The following is a 17457-nucleotide window of genomic DNA, read 5'->3' as shown; positions in this document are numbered from 1 at the left end:
TCAGCCAACAGCCAGGAGCAGTGACCGAGCCGCCGGAGCTGGGGAGAGACGCGCCAGGGCGGCGGACTGGGCCAGGAGACCAGGGACAGAGGGACGCTTGTCCGGGGACAGCCAGCAACGAACTGCGGCCTGGGCGGCGACAGCAGCGGCCCTTGCTGAGCTGTTCCAGCCTCGCAGAACTGTAGCTGCTGCACCAGGACGTTTTTTTTTTTTTAAAGCTCTCCAAGCTACTCCCCCTCCCCCTGACTCCTCCCGCTGCAAAAGAAAAAAAAAGGAAGGAAGGAAGGAAAGGCTAGAAAGGAAACCCAGATTTGCCACCACAACGAAAAAAGGGGGAAAAGGAAAAGAAAGTCGCGCGACTGTGGGGTTGGACGCAGGCAGCCCGAGCGCGGGCCGAGCGATGCGGGGCTGCGCGCCCAGGCGGCCGCGAGTTGTGACTGGAGCCACGATGCACGGCCAGGCGCGGTGAGGAGCCAGACCGTATCACCTCCCCGAAGGAGTCCAGGAGCAGGGAGGGCCGTCCCGAAAACACGGAGGCCGCCAGGCAGGCCACGGGCCGAGGTGACGGGGCTGGGGCGGTGGGGAGTGAGCCAGCGCACCTGGCTGCGTCCGCCTGGAGTTGTCCCTCTGCAATCTCGACTGACACAAACACTTCTCCAAACGGGGGGGAACCTAAGCCGCAACAACCATCAACAACGAGATCTTCCTCCTGCCTTGCCCTCCCTCCCTCCCTCCTCCCTTGGCCTGCCCCCGCCCCCTCCCCCAGGCCCACCGCGGGCGCCCGGCGCGTTCGGACCCGCTGCGCGATGCCGCCAGTGTAGGATCCAAAGCTTCTCTACTCGTTTTGTTCTTTTCTTTTATAAAAAGAGGAGGGGAAATCCCGGTGGCAGGCAGCCCGGCACACACACACCCGCCCTCATACTCCGACAAAAGCAGATGCACTTTGACTTCTGACAGCTCTACCTCAAGCCCAAGAGAACTCCACGGCGCTCTCCCTGCGACCCGAGCTCGCTGCGTCGTCCTCTTCCTTCTTCGTCTCCGTTTTATTTATTTCTGTTCCCGTCGCCGTTCTCGGTGACCTTCACTCCTCCGCGGGCTCTGGGCAGAAGAGTGGCTTTCTCGCCGGCCGGAGACTCTTCCTCGCCCCAGGAGCTTCGGCGGGGCTGTGGTGCCCCGGGGCCCTGGGACTCCCAGGCTGCACACTCCACCGAGGTGCCCTCCGCCCCGCATCAGCCTCATTTTCACCCCCTTCTGATTTCCTGGTGTGGGTTTTGGCCCGCACCCCCAGTGTGTCTCCTCTTTTTGGAGGGGCTGGGGAGCTCTTGCTATCGTCTTTGGGAGCCATCCCCTAGGCTCTCCCTGCTCTTCTCTCTCCCGGCCTCACCCGACCAAAACCAAAGACCATGGTGCACTGTGCCGGCTGCAAAAGGCCCATCCTGGACCGCTTCCTCTTGAATGTGCTGGACAGGGCCTGGCATGTCAAGTGCGTCCAGTGCTGTGAATGTAAATGCAACCTGACCGAGAAGTGCTTCTCCCGGGAAGGCAAGCTCTACTGCAAGAACGACTTTTTCCGGTGAGTACTTCCCTGGGGCACCTCTGCTGCTCCCTCCCCGAGGGCCCTTGCCGGCCAGATTCGGATGAGAGGTCAGCGTGGCCGAAGCAACCGCGTTAGGAGCAGCCTTTGGAGAGGGCAGCCAAGTCCCACGGGCACCCGCCTCTTCGTCAGCTGGTGCACAGGGCACCCGGGAGGTGGCCCTGCTTGCCTCCTGGAAATTGTGGGTCTGGGCTTAGCTACACGTGCCTGGGAAGAAAGGTTCTGAATCCACTTCCGCCTAGAAGCCCCTCCAAGCCTAGAAGGGGGCAGCACAGCCTCCGGCGTTGTATCCCCACCTCTGGTCTTTCCCCGCTCTGAGCTCTCCAACAACTGCATTCTCTGAGCCTCCCAGGTTGCTTGCCCTCCAGGCTGGGCTTAGAAGCCCGGGCTACATCCAAGCCACTTCTTTTTGCCTCCAAAACGTCTTGGCGGGAACCATAGAGGCTTCTGCGTAAAGTGTCTGAGTCCTGTGCCTTGGTGGCGGCAGGGAAAAACCCAGCCCTAATGCCTATCCTGCATATCCCAGGGTGTTCTTGAAACCCCGAACAGCCTCCCAGCGCCGGCCTAGGCAAGTTGCTAGGTGCTTGTGAAATGCCCCAAGACTCCAGCCTCCGGGAAGACCCTTCCTTGGGCTTCCCGGCTGCCTGGGTTGGCGGGAGGTTCGGTCTCCACCCAACGCGAACCTCGGCTTTGTGGCGTAGGCTCCGCTTGGAGCTCTCCCAGGCACTGCCCACCTTCCCTTCGCCCCGCCACCTCCTTGCCGAAACCGGGAAAAACCGAGGCCGGCTCGTGTGAGCCGGGAGACTTCTCCAGATGCCCCTCCTTCGTTTAGCATTTTAATTTATTCTCTTAAACTCACTATATTGCCCCGAAATCCACACAAACACACAAGTTAACCGAGAAGAACAGAAGCAAATGCGAATTTTAATTCCTCTGTACTGGTTTGAAACCTCTCAGTTTACTCGATTGACTTGGTCTCTGCTTTTCTCTGAGTTTCTGGTGACAGATCAAACTGGGAGAAGGGGTGGGGGTGCGAGGCCATCCAGGTCGCTTTGCTCAGAGGCCCAGAACGCGCTGTCCCCAACACTGTCCCCGGGAAGCGTGGCTCTGATTGCGGGGAACCATGGAGAAAAGCGCTGTGCAGGCTGGTTTTGCCCGGAGCAAGCGCGGGCTGAGCCTCTGAACCTCGGTTGACCGCACCTGGCGTCCCCAATACTGGCTGGAGCCGAACCGGAGAACAGCGAACGGTGCCAGCTGCCAGTGGGCCCCAAAGGCCTGGCTCCCGCAAAGCGCAGCCCAGCACCTAGAGCCCCGCGGTGACTCTAGCTTGTGCCAACCTGCCGGGCTTTGGGCTTGAACGTGGCGGCGGCCCAGCTGCAGCCGTCTGCGTGCTCCGCGGCTGTTTCTTCACCCGCGGTGGGACTGGACTTTGCCAACCCCCAGCCTATGCGCAGGTCCTTGTGCAGTGAAAGAGAGGCGACGCTAGGAGAGAAAAGCGGCGCTCGGGTCACTTTTACATGGAGCTCTAATTAAAATTTGACTGTTCTCTGAATCTAATAAGAAAAGAAGAGCCTCCCTCCCCCTCCCCATCGCCGCCTTGCCGCCTTCTTCCGCGGCGCTCTTTTCCTCTGGGACAGCACTGGGCAGGAGGCCTGGTGGGGGAGGGGAGCAGCTTGGGCCCCTCGCTCTCTCACCGTAACCATGTGTATCTCCCCCATTGACTTTTCACTGGTGCCCCGCGCTCTCTCCGGCCTTCTTGCCTGCTTGATCGGCATTCTGCCTCTTTTTTTTGGCTGTCTCTCTTCTTTTCCCCCATCCTTTTCTTCACCCTCCACTTTGTATTTCTCTCTTTCTCTAACGTCTTTTTCCCGGCCTCTCCCCGCCCGCCCTGCTCCTCACCAACCCGTCCTCTTCCACTCCGCAGATGTTTCGGTACCAAATGCGCGGGCTGCGCGCAGGGCATCTCCCCTAGCGACCTGGTGCGGAGAGCGCGGAGCAAAGTGTTTCACCTAAACTGCTTCACCTGCATGATGTGTAACAAGCAGCTGTCCACTGGCGAGGAGCTCTATATCATCGACGAGAACAAGTTTGTCTGCAAAGAGGATTACCTAAGCAATAGCAGTGTCGCCAAAGAGAACAGCCTCCACTCGGGTGAGGCCCCAATTCCCAACTCGCTAGGGGTGGGGTTCCTGGGGGAAGGAGGCCCACTAAGGCCGCTGCTCACCTGTCCCTTCCCTCTCCCCAGCCACCACGGGCAGCGACCCCAGTTTGTCTCCAGACTCCCAAGACCCGTCACAGGATGATGCCAAGGACTCGGAGAGCGCCAACGTATCCGACAAGGAAGGGGGCAGCAATGAGAATGATGACCAGAACCTGGGCGCCAAGCGGCGGGGGCCCCGCACCACCATCAAGGCGAAGCAGCTGGAAACTCTGAAGGCAGCCTTTGCTGCCACTCCCAAGCCCACGCGCCATATCCGGGAGCAGCTGGCTCAGGAGACTGGCCTCAACATGCGTGTCATCCAGGTCGGGGCCTGGGCATGCTACTCAGTTCCCCTTGAGACCTACAGGCTCCTCTACACTGGCATCCAGGCCTAGCTGGGGAAACCCAGCCTCGAGCAGGGTTGCGGGTTCAGGGAGGCTGGAGGGGGAGGAGTGGAGAGGCCCAGACACACCCCTACCCTGGCGACCTGTGAGGTGTGGCCTGTGGCGTAGAGCATCTGGAAATCCCTAGGCCTGCTCCACTTCCTGATCCAAAGCTGGTGGTGGTAGTGGCAGAGTGGGGGGGACGGTGAGCTCAGCAAGTGTCCAGGGGAGGGGACATTGTTGGACACTGCAAGGGGAGTTGGGACCCTTTCTTCTGCAGAGATGAGGAATGCAGAGTTCTCTGAGCATGCCGGAGTGAGTCAGTTCCAGTGGCTCCTCCACAACACTGATCTCCCTCTGTGTCCCCCTCCTCTGTTTTGTGGGTCTCTTGCGGCAGTTAGACAAGCCCCAGAGCTTCTCCCGAGAGAGGTGGGGGGGGGGGGAGTCCTGGTTTGAAGAGGAAAAGGTCCGAGCTGGAGTCAGCTCAGCGTCTGGCAGTCTAAAGTGGGATGGGGTAGGGGGAAGGTGGACATCTGGGCAGCTGTGCCAGTGTGTTGTGAGGACTCCAGGCTGCGTATGATTTGGGCCTGAGACTCAGGCCCAAGGTTAGGTGTCTGGTTCACCCGTGGAGGCTCTGCAAGGGTGTGGGTGGATGTGCCTGGGAGGCTGGGAGGCACACACACACAGCCAGGCGGCAGCCCTCCTTGCAGCCTCTGAGAGGCTGTGCCAATATGTGCATAGTGAAGGGAAGTTTGTGTGTCTGTGTTTTCAGTGAGAGGCTGCGGATAAGTATATTCGGCACTGGGAGATTTCGCGTGGATTTGAAGAGGAGATTGTGGGTTTTAGTGCCACTATCATTGGCAGACTGGGTGTCAGCAGGAGGCTGTTTAGTTCTCTCTCACCGTCATGGGGGAGGGGGCTGCCAGGGACCCTGGACGGGAAACCGAGTGTGTCTGACACTATTTGGGGAGGTTGAGTGTCTATGTGCGTACAGCCCCCAGAAGATGTAACTGTGACAGTGTGATATTGGAAACAACTCCGACTGCCTCACGTCGGGCAGGGCGGCTTGCCCAGGTCCCCAGTCGGGAATCCTGTATACCATTGGCTCAGGGGCCGCCCTTGGCGTTCCTACTCAGACATAACCCCCACGCACCACAACACACACACAGCCGCGCGCGCGCGCGGAGCCCTGAGTCCAGCTAGCGGTTAGAGGGGTTAGGGGCCGATCGGCCCCCGCACCCGAAGTGTGTGTGTGTGTGTCGGGGGGGGGGGGTGTCTCCCGAGCCTCACCCCGCCGCGTGTGTGCTTCAGGTCTGGTTCCAGAACAGACGCTCCAAGGAACGGAGGATGAAGCAGCTGAGCGCGTTGGGAGCCCGGCGCCACGCCTTCTTCCGCAGTCCGCGCCGGATGCGGCCGCTCGTGGACCGCCTGGAGCCGGGCGAGCTCATCCCCAACGGACCCTTCTCCTTCTACGGAGGTGAGTGTGCGGCCCAGAGGCGGGGAGCGGCTAGCCGGGCTTGGCTTCGTTGGAAGCGGGTGGCAGCGCGGGAGGCGCTTTGAGTGGGGGAGATGGGGAAGGCCGGAGGGTAAATCAAGAGGAGGTAGTCCAGAGCGAGGGCCGAATTCCCGACCGCGAACGAGGCGGGCGAGCTGGCCGGGAGCAGCGCCGTTGTTTGCACCAAGCCTCCTCCCCGCGGCCAGCGCCGCAGGGGAGCCCGCGACGGCGAGTTCCCCGAGTTGTCCTTCGTGTCCTTTCTCCGCTGTCCTGACACCCTCTTCCCCGCCGCTCCGCAGATTACCAGAACGAGTACTACGGGCCCGGGGGCAACTATGACTTCTTCCCGCAAGGCCCCCCGTCCTCGCAGGCTCAGACGCCGGTGGACCTGCCCTTCGTGCCGTCGTCCGGGCCCTCCGGGACGCCCCTGGGCGGCCTGGAGCACCCGCTGCCGGGCCACCACCCGTCGAGCGAGGCGCAGCGGTTCACTGACATCCTGGCGCACCCCCCCGGGGACTCGCCCAGCCCTGAGCCCAGCCTGCCCGGGCCTCTACACTCAATGTCGGCTGAGGTCTTCGGGCCCAGCCCGCCCTTCTCATCACTGTCGGTCAACGGCGGGGCGAGCTACGGGAACCACCTGTCTCACCCGCCCGAAATGAACGAGGCGGCCGTGTGGTAGCGGGGTCTCGCACGGTCGGCGGAGTTCGTGGTTGTACAGAAATGAACCTTTATTTAAGAAAAATAGAAAAAAGAAGAAAAAAAAACATAAAAGCAAGTCACCCCCCCCCCCCCATACACACACACTTCCTTCAGCCTCGGGGACCATTTTCCGTCTGGCGAGTCCAGACGGGAAAGGGGGACAAGAAACAGGATCCAAATCCTCCTGGAAGTAGAACTGGGATCCGTGCTCTGACTGGCAAGGTGCAGAACTGGGGCTCCGGAAGGGATATTCAGACGTCTCCCTATCTTCCACCTGGACCCGGATCCAGGGGCAGACTCTTCGAGCCTGCGCACCTGGCCAGAGGGCTGCAGAGAAACAGCCACGGAGGCGGCGGGGGCGCACAGCCAGTGGTGACGCCGGAGCCGCGGGGAGGGAGGCCGAGAGGCGCAGCCGGGTGAGGGAGGTGGAGCAGCCCGGGGCGCTCCCGGGCCAGCCAGGAGGGTTCTGGCTCTGGGAAATTCACTAGTGTTGTCTCAGAGTTCAGCAACAGCGACAACAAACTCTTATAGCTTCAGAAACGCCGACCTGCTGTGCATCAGGTGGGACTATATATATATATATTTTTTGTCTATCTGGGTTTTTGGTTTTTGTTTTTGCCAAAATTGCAAAATTCTAAATGTAAAGCCCTCAGTATCAACTCTTCTACCTTCACAAAGCTCTACACACACACACACACAGATACACACAGACACCCTCGATAAGGATGGTCTCTAGCCAGACCTCTCAGTAAAATGACTTGAACATCAACTGTACAAGAAAGTATTCTACCTTCACACATACAAAAAAAAAAAAAAAAAAATTAAAAAAAAAGACTATTGAACTAAAAACAGTCAACTGTTTACGTATAATGTTAAATTCAGGAGTTCAGTGTTTTATTAATATATCCTGTTTTGAAACCTCTTGTTCAAAAACAAAATGTTTTGAGCAATCAACCAAAATTGTTCATTTTCTTTTCCTGTAGATGTTCTGACAGATTTGCAGGGCTCGCAGCTCACTGTGCTAGTATGTAAAAAGGTGTTGTTTACACAAGGCAAAGAGAAAACATGATATTCAGACACTTGCCAAATAGAATAATTATAGCACAAATACTGTAAAGGTGCCTGGCACCACAACCTGAGAAAGTGTTAAGAAAAAAAAAGAAAAAAAGTGTTACAAGGTTTAAAAAAAAAAAAAAAACATCTTTGCTAATTTTTAGTCCTGTTAAACATTCATGGAATTGTTAATATGACTTATATAGACCCACACAGGTTTTATTTTTGTGTCTTTAAAATAAAAGTCCAAAATATTTAAATTTTATGGTCAAATATGCAGTCAACAGCTGCTACTTTTTTCTTTATATATTAAATTTCTCATATGTCTTTTATTGTTCTGATAAACCTAAGCTTGTGTGACCTCCAGTGCATATTAGACCATTCACTGTATGAAAGAAAACATGTTGAATAAATTTGTGAGTTTTTAATAAAAATAGAAAATCTGATGTTTAGATATTTGGTGTGTTATTTGATGTTTTAACAAGTAGAGGTGAGGCCTGATGGGGAGCTGAATGATACCTCAGAAGCCAGAGGGAAGAGAAGCAGGACTGGGCTATGTTTTTACCTTGGCTATGGCTGAATCCCCTTGCTAATGCCAGCCAAGCTTTTCTCCGTGGCTTCCCGCTGTTATTAACTACCGATTTGCATTCTGTGGGTTTAACTGATACAGTTGAAGAGCTGTTTGCTGATAAATTAATATAGAATTTGAAATAGAAATCAAATCCATGGCTAAAAATGAGTGGTCCGGGTATGATTAGGCATGAGAGCCCATGCACTGTCACTATCCCCCATTCTGCACGTGCAAAACTGGACTTGTGATAGTTAGTTACTTGTAAATATATAGTTAGAGGTGGTCCTTTTCAGTTTCAATTCACTTCCCATAGACAATCCTGCTCTCTAATTTGGTGGTTTAAAAGATAACGTAAAATGAATGTAGGGTACAGCTAGAAATGAAATACTTTAATCCCTTTCAGAGAACTGATATGAAGTAGTTGTTTTATAGTATTTGTTACATTTGAAGTTTTCTAGAAGGAAAACTATTTCATCTGGCACAAGATACATATTACCTTTCTCTGAAAGATGAGCAAAAATAACCAATAAAGAAATCAAATTTTACCTGGGAGTTGCCAATAGGTTCTGAAAAGTACTTCAATCCCTCCCAAGCCTTCATTAAACATGGAAGGAATTTAAATATTTATCTACTATGAAATACGTGTGTGTTTTTAATATTAGATGCTATTTGAGTTCCAGAATTTCATTTCTATATCACCTAGATTTCAGTCTGGACTATTTATTTCGTTTTAAAAATCAAAGGTTTTACGTTAAATGGCACATAATTTCCGTTGTCATTTTCATATTTTGTTAAAACACAACCAAGTGTATCTTTCCTGCAGAGAAGCCTTTAAAATAAGCAATATTTTACTGTATCCATATGACGGCTTATCTAATGGGAGGACTGTCAGCAAGGAACCTGACAGTATTCTTTCAAAAATCCAAATTTATGAAATACGGGGAGACTTTTGAAACTCCTAGCCTCTGCATGCAGCACATTTCTTTATCTGCTTTGTATCCAATCACTGGATCGGCTGTTTTTGCCCTTTTAGCGTTTATATACATTAAATCACAGCCAACTTATTCATTATGGCCACCCCCTTTAAAGACATTCATTTAACTGAACGTACGCTCATGGGAAGCTGCATTCTCCTATCAAGGCTGCTGAATTATTTAGCAGCTTTATTGTGGAATCGGGTACTTGTTAAGAAGCGTTTTGAGTTGGGCGCTCAGTGTGGACTCATTTCCTCTCTCTCACTCGATGGCAGCAGGGCAGTCTTTCCCTCTTGGCTCTGGATACTGAACCCTAATAAGTACCTGAAAAGGTGGCAAAGCTTAGTAGTCAAATTTGGAGCCACCTGAGAGGAGGAGGTCTAGAGATATCAGGGACTATTCTCCTTCCCATCAGAGCAGCGATGCCCACCTCTGGCCCTAAGCTGCAGAGAAGCGCTGCACCGCTCCCAGGCAGCCCAGCTGGGGGCTCCCGGGAGAGGCTCAAGGGCCACAGAGGAACAACAAGGTGGTCCCCTCCCTCCTAGGAGGGCAATCTCCTCTCTAGTTGGGCTTGGCAGTTTGCTTTCTCCCTGCAGCCATCTTAAAGCTGCCACCTCTGTGCCTCTGGCCATCTGCCCTCAGGGCTCCAGCCTCAGGAAGCTACCATCTGCCCTGGGCTAGGGAGCCGAAGCTCACCCACCAACTTCTCCAGGCTGGAGGAGACTGGGGACTGCTTTAGGGCTGTACAAAGTGAAGGGAAACTATTCCTGGAGACCAGGACAGGCATTGGTAGGGACCTGGGACCTGGGGATTGATGGCATCTGAGAAGAGAGGCAGGTAAGAACCTGGTTTCCCTAAACTCTTGAAACTCCTGGTCATAGGAATTGTTGATTGGAACAGTGGTGGGGGGCAATCCAATGTCACTCCTGCCCATCTTCTGCTATCCCTACATCTCTCTGTCACTTTGCAGCCCTTAGGCAGCAGCACTGTGAATGGGGAGACCCTCTGACTGCCTCTGGAGAAGACTGTTCTTTGGGGAGAGTGCTCCCGGTCATTCCCATCCTGATCTTCACATCAACTCTCACGCCCAGAGCAGTTAGAGGCTTAAGTTTCTTCTAGGAGGCATAGTCTTTGAAGTATCCTCTCTTGTAGTCCACCCTCCATCTCCAGATCCATTCCCATCAGGAAAATCCCTCCTCATTTCTCTAGATACTGGAATGCAGGCAGGGAGGGCCCCCTAGAGAGAACGTTCAGGAGGATGCTCTCCAGCCCCAGGTCTCAACGTCTCTCGGCTGCATCTTAAGTCCTAGAATTCTTTCCTCTTTCTTTCCCTCTCTCCCCTCAGTATGGGGTAAGAAAGCAGAAGCATTTGGGGGGCCCTGGGATGTGTGTGACTGGAGTAGCATAGTCTTGATTCCTTCCTCCAAAGGCTTTCTAAGTCAGAGGAGACCAGGACAGTGAAGGGAGAGTATAGATAAGCAGGACTAGGGCTTTTTCTGCCCAGAGCCAGCCACCAGTGTGTCTTGTTTGCACGACAGCTTAGAGGTGGTCTCTGACCTGTCTTGTTTCCCCTTCCCCCTTCTCTCCCTTTTCTTTACCCTGAAGGCAAGGATTCTAAGCACTATTGTTCAAAATAGGAACAGAAGAGGATTGGGGGAAGTAGCTTCCTAAATGTGGAGAGATACATTTTTGTCTTTTGAAGCCCAGGGCAATGGCTTCCTGTTGCAGCCTGAGGGGCATGCTTTCGCTTTGGAGGCTCCAGACAGCAGGCACCAGGCTGCAATTACGGAGAATATGTTAGCAAAATAAGGGGGGGGGGGGGGGGGGACTGTTTTCTAGCCCGAATTTTCTTGCTGCTGGTAAAAAGCGGTTTGCTTTTGCCCGAGTCCCCTACCTAGGTGCTCCTGTCCTAGGTTGGCATTCTTTCAAGTCTGAAGGAATCTGCCCTAAGACTGGTTCTCCTTCCCCTCTGCAGCCACCTGGGAAGGGGACATGAAACAAGCCACACTAAAGGGATGGGTCTCTCATTGCTCTTGACCTTGAGGGCATATTAAGACTGTGAAAGTCAGGGACCCTCACTTCCCTTAAATTCCACAGGAAACACTGGTGAGCTGAGGGTTCCCAGGCTGTCAGCTGTGGGATCCAACTGCTCTGGCACCCTTAACATCTCTTTTCTTGACTCTTTTGATGCAGTTTCTGTTTGAGGGGGGTTGTTCAAGGTTTCTACAGGTGACCCCAAACAGATACTGGAAGGAATAGACCACTTTGTACTCACCCTTATCCCTTATTGCCAGTTCTGTTTACAAGTTTGTCTGCCCCCCCCCCGCCGCCCCCCTTAGTGGGGGGCTGATCACTGTCAGGAGAGAATTTAACTTGCTCATCTTTGTATCTCATCTAGCAGTGCCTGCCACACAGCGGGCAGTTAGGGAATGCTTCATGAAGAAAGAGAATATAAAGGGATAGTATCTTTCCGTGTGGCTGGGTGTAATTAAATTGATCCTATTAAGTCTCTATATTTTGAGTCTACCTGTGCCTCTCATACAGTAGACATGTTTTTCTGCATTTGTGCACCAGTTTCAAGTGTCTGAGTATATCCTCACCTTTGAACAGATATCAATAATGAGGGTATGCAATACAGTAATCGCCACCATCACCCCCCTTTTCCCTAAGACAAGGCTACTTGGAGAAACTACAGAACGATCTTTATTTAGGCACAACCATAGCTATTTCTAATTATTCCTGTGAATAAGGACGCCAACAGTCCGCCATACACTTACACATGCACATCGCTGACGTAGGATTCTTAAATCCCGACCACCGCAGGGTCAGAGGCGTGTGCCAGGCCCCAGACTCCTCCAGACTGTTAAACTGCTAAATGTCAAACCTATTTTGGTCCCAGTGCCCGAAAGCGCACCTGAGGCTGGAAGTGCTTACCCTTTATTTACTCCCTCCTCTTTTCATAACAGCCACCATAGATAGGCCATGGCTACACCACACTTTATTTCTAAGCGAATCTCGGACAAATCTGGAAGCATATTTTATACAAGGGGACAAGGGTCGCGCGCAAAGCAACGTCGGTTCAGCGCCAACGGCGGCCACGTGCCCTGGCGCGCTCCCGGACCACCTCACACACCCCCTCGGCGCACGCGCACGCGCGCCGGGATGGCGACAATCTCTTCAGCCTTCCGCGCGCTTCCGCCTTCTTCCTAGCAACGCCTGTAGTGACGCGCAGGCCCCGCCCCCTCGCGCGCGCCTCCCGGAAGTGGCCGGCCCCGAGCGAGAGCGGGGTTGTCTGCGGTCCCTGGCTGTTCTGGGGAGTAGTCTCTGGGCAACAGGGCCCGGCGGGGAGAGAGCGTTCGGGCCGGGGCCAGGGCTGGGGCTGCACGTTGACGGGCACGGCGCAGAGCGAGACCTGGTGACGATGGCGGGGCCGCAGCCCCTGGCGCTGCAGCTGGAACAATTGTTGAACCCGCGCCCGCGCGAGGCGGATCCTGAGGCCGACCCGGAGGAGGGTGAGGCCTGACTGGGGAAAAGCCACGTGCGGAGCGGTGGGTCCAGCCTCGGGCAGACCCGGGCGGCGCGAGAGAGGCCGGCAGCCAGGCCTCGCCGCCTGGCCTACTCGGCTCATCCTGGCGTAGAGGAAAACGGCCTCCCGGGAGGGTTGGCCGGGCTCAGGAGGAGGACTTCGGCTTCCTTCTGAGCCGCACTCCAGACTTGGTGCTCGGGTGGCTGGAGCATCCCAGGGACTAGGAGGGCTGTAGCAGGGAACAGGGGGTCTGGTAGTTGGTTGGAAGTTATCTTTTCAGGATGCCCTTACCGGTATTAAGTTAGAAATGAGAAGGAAGTCTCAGCGTTTTTTTAAGTCGGCCTGCCCCTAGGAACTTACTAGGAGATTGAAGGAAGAAGTGGGATTCCATGGGGCTGTTTAAGCCTCCCTAGGCCTCAAGACATTTGCTCAGGGGCTGACGAATGGGACGGCTGTTCTGTAAGCTGATGTTCAAGGTCTAGTTGGGAGTAATCCTGCTTTAGACTTGAATCAGAGAAGTGTGAGGAAGGAAGAATAAGGAAGGATAAATGTGAGTGCTGGACCGTGTTTTAGGAATATCAGTTGAAGAAGTTGGGGCTGTTGAGCCAGGATAAGCAGACTCCCTTAGGGATGGGATGGAGTGAGGATAGATGGCTGACTTAAATATTTGAGCGACTGTCACAAATGGAAGAGGAGTTAGGCTAGTTTTTATAATCCAAGGCATAGAAATATGTCCAACTAGTAGGCGCAGAGGTCAACTTTCTGTTCAAGAACAGCAGTAAGACTGTGGTCTAGAGAGGTAATGAGTTTCCTGTTCCTGGAAGTTGGTGGGGATTTTGTAGAGTGTGAGTTGAAAGGGTTGAACAGGGTTACTCTTAAAGTTCCTTCTAACCTGGAGATACTGATTACTCTCCCCCCACCCCCTCCCCTACAGCCACTGCTGCCAGAGTGATTGACAGGTTTGATGAAGGGGAAGATGGGGAAGGTGATTTTCTGGCAGTGGGTAGCATTAGAAAATTGGCATCAGCCTCCCTCTTGGACACAGACAAAAGGTATTCTGGCAAGGCTACCTCTAGAAAAGCTTGGAAGGAAGACCCCTGGGAGCAGACACTGCCAGGTTCATCTGGTGAGTAGACATATTTGCATGTTGCTTTCTCTTTCTTTCCTAATATTTTAGGGTTAAAGTTATGGGGTTTTGTCTTTGTTTTTGTTTTGGATGATTAGTCTGTGTGTGTGCCCCCACTTACTGTCTTAGGAGAGACCATGGATTTGGCATTAGAAAAGACCTTAAGAGGTAGTTAATTTCAGTTCCTAAGGATTCTAAAGCTCAAAGCTATTAAGTTTATATAAGCCTTATGTTTAGGTTAATGGTTCACCGTAAAATGGAAAGAAAAGATAATGGATATTGGACAGGGCTATGTGTTGAGAAAGAATTGCGTCTGATGAGCATGCTACTCATGGATTTTGACCCTTTTCCTTTGGTTTTTCGAGTCTTGCATTGGGTCACTGTATAATTCAATACTAGCTTGTGAAACTCATTTTTTGCCATTGTAAAAATAATATAATCCTTCCCTCTCCCCTGCAAGGGCCTTAGGAGGATGTGAGGACATGAGCTTATAGTTTTATTTTTTATTATTTCTTTTTATGAAATTTTTAAAATGTAATCTCTACATCCAACATGAGACTTGAACTCTCAACCCCAAGATTAAGAGTTGCATGCTCTTGTAACTGAGCCAGCCAGGTGCCCCATCAGCTTATAGTTTTAAAGCATTAGCATTGTAAGTTTCTCAATGGAAGAAGGGGCTGGATATGGTGGTTACTTAGTGGATGCCATTTTTTCCCCCCTTTAGAGAGGTTAGAGGTGCCAGGCTGAGAATGCACAGATGATATAAAAGAAACTATCATTCAGGTCATGATATCCATGATTAGTTGGTAATGGATGATTACCCGTTATGGTTCTGGGGGCTCCTGGTAAGCTCATTTCACATTCTTTGCCTAGAGACTGATAGAGGGGCCAATTGTGAGACAAATATTATAATACTTATTGGGCTTCACCATGTGTCAGGCATTGTGGTAGCTCTTTAAGTTCTAAGAGACTAGAACACAGTTTTCAAAAGATGTTGTTACTGTTACCATTACATGTATCATCTCATTTGATACTCTCAATAACTTATGAAGTTGCTAGTATTTGTCCCCATTTTATTTATTTTTTTTTAAGTTTGTTTTTGAGAGAGAGGGGGGCACAAGTTGAGAGGGGCAGAGAGAGTGGGAGACACAGAATGTGATGCAGCCTCCAGGCTCAGAGCTGTCAGCACAGAGCCCGATGCAAGGCTCGAACTCAATGAATCATGAGATCATGACCTGAGCTGAGGTCGGACGCTTAACCGACTGAGCCACCTAGGCGCCCTGTATCCCCATTTTAAAGGTAAGGAAATTGAGGGACAGATTGGTTGTGTAACTTGCTCAAGGTCATAGAGCTAGTAAGCGGAAGAGCCAGGACTCACATAAGGTAGTCTGACTCCAAGTCTGACTCTTAACTGCTACTCTGTGAATATTCCTTAATCTGAGAAATGGCATACATTTAAAGAATTTAAAGGATTAATTTCTTTTTTTTTTATTTTATTTTTTTAAATGTTTAATTTTTGAGAGAGAGACAGAGTACGAGCAGGGAAGGGGCAGAGAGAGAGAGAGTGAGACACAGAATCTGAAGCAGTCTCCCAACTCTGAGCTGTCAGCACAGAGCCCAATGTGGGGCTCAAACCCACAGACTGTGAGGTCATGACCTGAGCCGAAGTCAGAGCCACCCAGGTGCCCCTATATGTAGTTTTTTTTAAAGAAGTACTGAAGACCTATCACATCAGCTGTTACTTATGCTTAATGAATAAAATTATAGTATCTCCTGTACATGAAGCTACTCCTTATCCTTCCAAGCATGTTAGTTGGATCCTCTTCCATACACTGTGTACTAATGGCACTAGGATTTTTTGTTTTAATTTTTATTTAAATTCCATTTAGTTGGGTGATGAATGACTAAATTATATTCCTGAAATAATCATTACACTATATATTAACTAACTTGGACTAAAATGAAATAAAATAAAATATGCACTGAAAAAAGACTTTTTAAATAAAAAATAAATTCCATTTAGTTAACAGATAGTGTGATATTAGTTTCAGGTACACAATTTAGTGACTCAAGACATGTAACACCCGGTGCTCATCACAAGTCCACTCCTTAATCCCCATCATCTGTTTTACCCATCCCCTCACTCACCTCCAATACACTGTGTATGGATGATGCTGTAATGATAATAGTGATATGAATATTGTCAAACATATCTACCACTCTTACCAGACTGTGACACCCCACAGGTGTTACGTTGTATTTGTCATTCCTTAGCTTTTATGTACACCTGGCTGATAATAGGTGCTTAAGTAAGTAATAAATAGGGTGCACTGGTGTGAGAGAGATTGTACATTGGGGTTAGTTAATGATAAATTATATTTCAGATATAGGTTTGGGAAAACTGTTAATTCCCTTATTTGAAATCTTACCATTCTTCAAGGTCCAGACTTTGCCCCACAGTTAAAATTTCTCCCTCCTCTGGGTTATCAAAACTTTGTCAGTTCTTGTCTGTATTTGATGGGTCTGTCTTTCCCACTAGAACCTTTTGTTAGGGTCGGACCTACGTTTTGTTCATCTTTGCTTTTCCCTTAGCCTCTTATAGGTAGTAGATGTATAATATATATTTGAATTGAGTACAACCATACATTTTATTTTTTTGATAAATAAAATGTATGCAGCCCTTTACTTGAAATGAAAGGTGTGGCCTAATATTTGTCTCAAAGTAACATCTGTTTGTTTTTTTTTTTTTCTTCTTTCTTCTCTTGTTCAGACAAGGAAATAATATCTGATGAGGATGAGTCTGGAGATGGAGGTTCAGAGGGGCTGGGTCTGGAGGGATCTGATGAGGATGCCACGAGTGCTGCTGAGGAAGAGGAGTGTGGTGATGACAAGGACAGTAGTCTGGCCTGGAAGAAGAGGATCAAAAGCTGCTCTGAGAGCACACCGGGTTTTAGTGTCCAGAGCATCAGTGACTTTGAAAAATTCACCAAGGGAATGGATGACCTTGGTAGCAGCGAGGAGGAGGAAGATGAAGAGGAGGAGAGTGGTATGGAAGAAGGGGACGGGGAGGAAGACTCCACAAATGAGAGAGAGGAAGACAGGGCTGAAGGCAGGAATAGTGAAGATGACGGAGTAGTGATGACCTTCTCCAGTGTCAGAGTTTCCGAGGAAGTGGAGAAAGGAAGAGCTGTGAAGAACCAGATAGGTTTGTACATGGTTTGCTGGTGGCTTATTTTTCACAGTGTCTGCATTTGATCTCCTGTTTGTGTTTTTGTTTGTTTTGGCTCTTCCTTTTCTCTTGTGTCCTTCCAATTAATTTGTGCCCCACCTACCTAGGGGCCTAAAGCCCCATTCTTCTGTGCGTAGCCAGCCTTTTCTACATTGAGCTGCTTAGCTGGTTCTGTTCTTGTACTTTGGCAGCTGTGGAATACTGAGGGGAAAACAGTTTTCTCCTCTCTTTGGGCTTCAGCCTACCCCTCTCTCTTGTAGCAAATATTTGCTTCCAAGATACTGAGTTTTTTTCCTGTAACGGAGGGTATTTTCATGGCATGAAGCTGTGATAAAGCCGTGCTTTGCAGAGACTGGTGTGATTTCTTGTCTCTCCCTATCTGTCCCACTGGGAAGATTTTTGTAACGAATGATATTCTTTTCTCTTTCTCAGCTCTGTGGGACCAGCTCTTGGAAGGAAGGATCAAGCTTCAAAAAGCTCTGTTGACTACCAATCAGCTTCCTCAACCAGATGTTTTCCCTATTTTCAGGGACAAAGGTGGCCCAGAATTTGCCAGCGCCCTAAAAAATAGTAAGAATACTTATGCCATATGGAGATACTTTAGAAC

At 51.0% G+C, this 17457-nt stretch overlaps 2 protein-coding genes across 3 annotated transcripts in view; both read left to right on the top strand.

Annotated features, from left to right (window-relative positions):
- Window positions 1–34: 34 nt before the first annotated feature.
- LHX1 (LIM homeobox 1) lies at window positions 35–7870 on the top strand. The gene is made up of 5 exons (XM_045488136.1): window positions 35–1573; window positions 3519–3745; window positions 3840–4117; window positions 5489–5654; window positions 5972–7870. Exons 1-5 carry the CDS (start codon window positions 1404–1406, stop codon window positions 6349–6351), a joined length of 1221 nt encoding a protein of 406 aa, XP_045344092.1. The 5' UTR covers window positions 35–1403; the 3' UTR covers window positions 6352–7870.
- Window positions 7871–12205: 4335 nt separating this feature from the next.
- Window positions 12206–17457, top strand: part of AATF (apoptosis antagonizing transcription factor) — a 105287-nt gene continuing 100035 nt past the window's right edge. Inside the window, exons 1-4 of one of the 2 annotated variants that reach the window (XM_045488135.1) lie at window positions 12206–12481; window positions 13430–13621; window positions 16392–16826; window positions 17283–17420. In XM_045488135.1, coding sequence (XP_045344091.1) covers window positions 12391–12481; window positions 13430–13621; window positions 16392–16826; window positions 17283–17420 — 856 coding nt within the window. In that variant the 5' untranslated portion in view covers window positions 12206–12390. The remainder of the gene's footprint in view (window positions 12482–13429; window positions 13622–16391; window positions 16827–17282; window positions 17421–17457) is intronic. The other variant, XM_045488134.1, reaches the window with a different exon arrangement.

This window comes from Leopardus geoffroyi, chromosome E1 (assembly GCF_018350155.1).
Source record: "Leopardus geoffroyi isolate Oge1 chromosome E1, O.geoffroyi_Oge1_pat1.0, whole genome shotgun sequence".
Classification (NCBI taxonomy): Eukaryota; Metazoa; Chordata; class Mammalia; order Carnivora; family Felidae; genus Leopardus; species Leopardus geoffroyi.
This window is presented reverse-complemented; position numbering and strand designations above follow the sequence as displayed.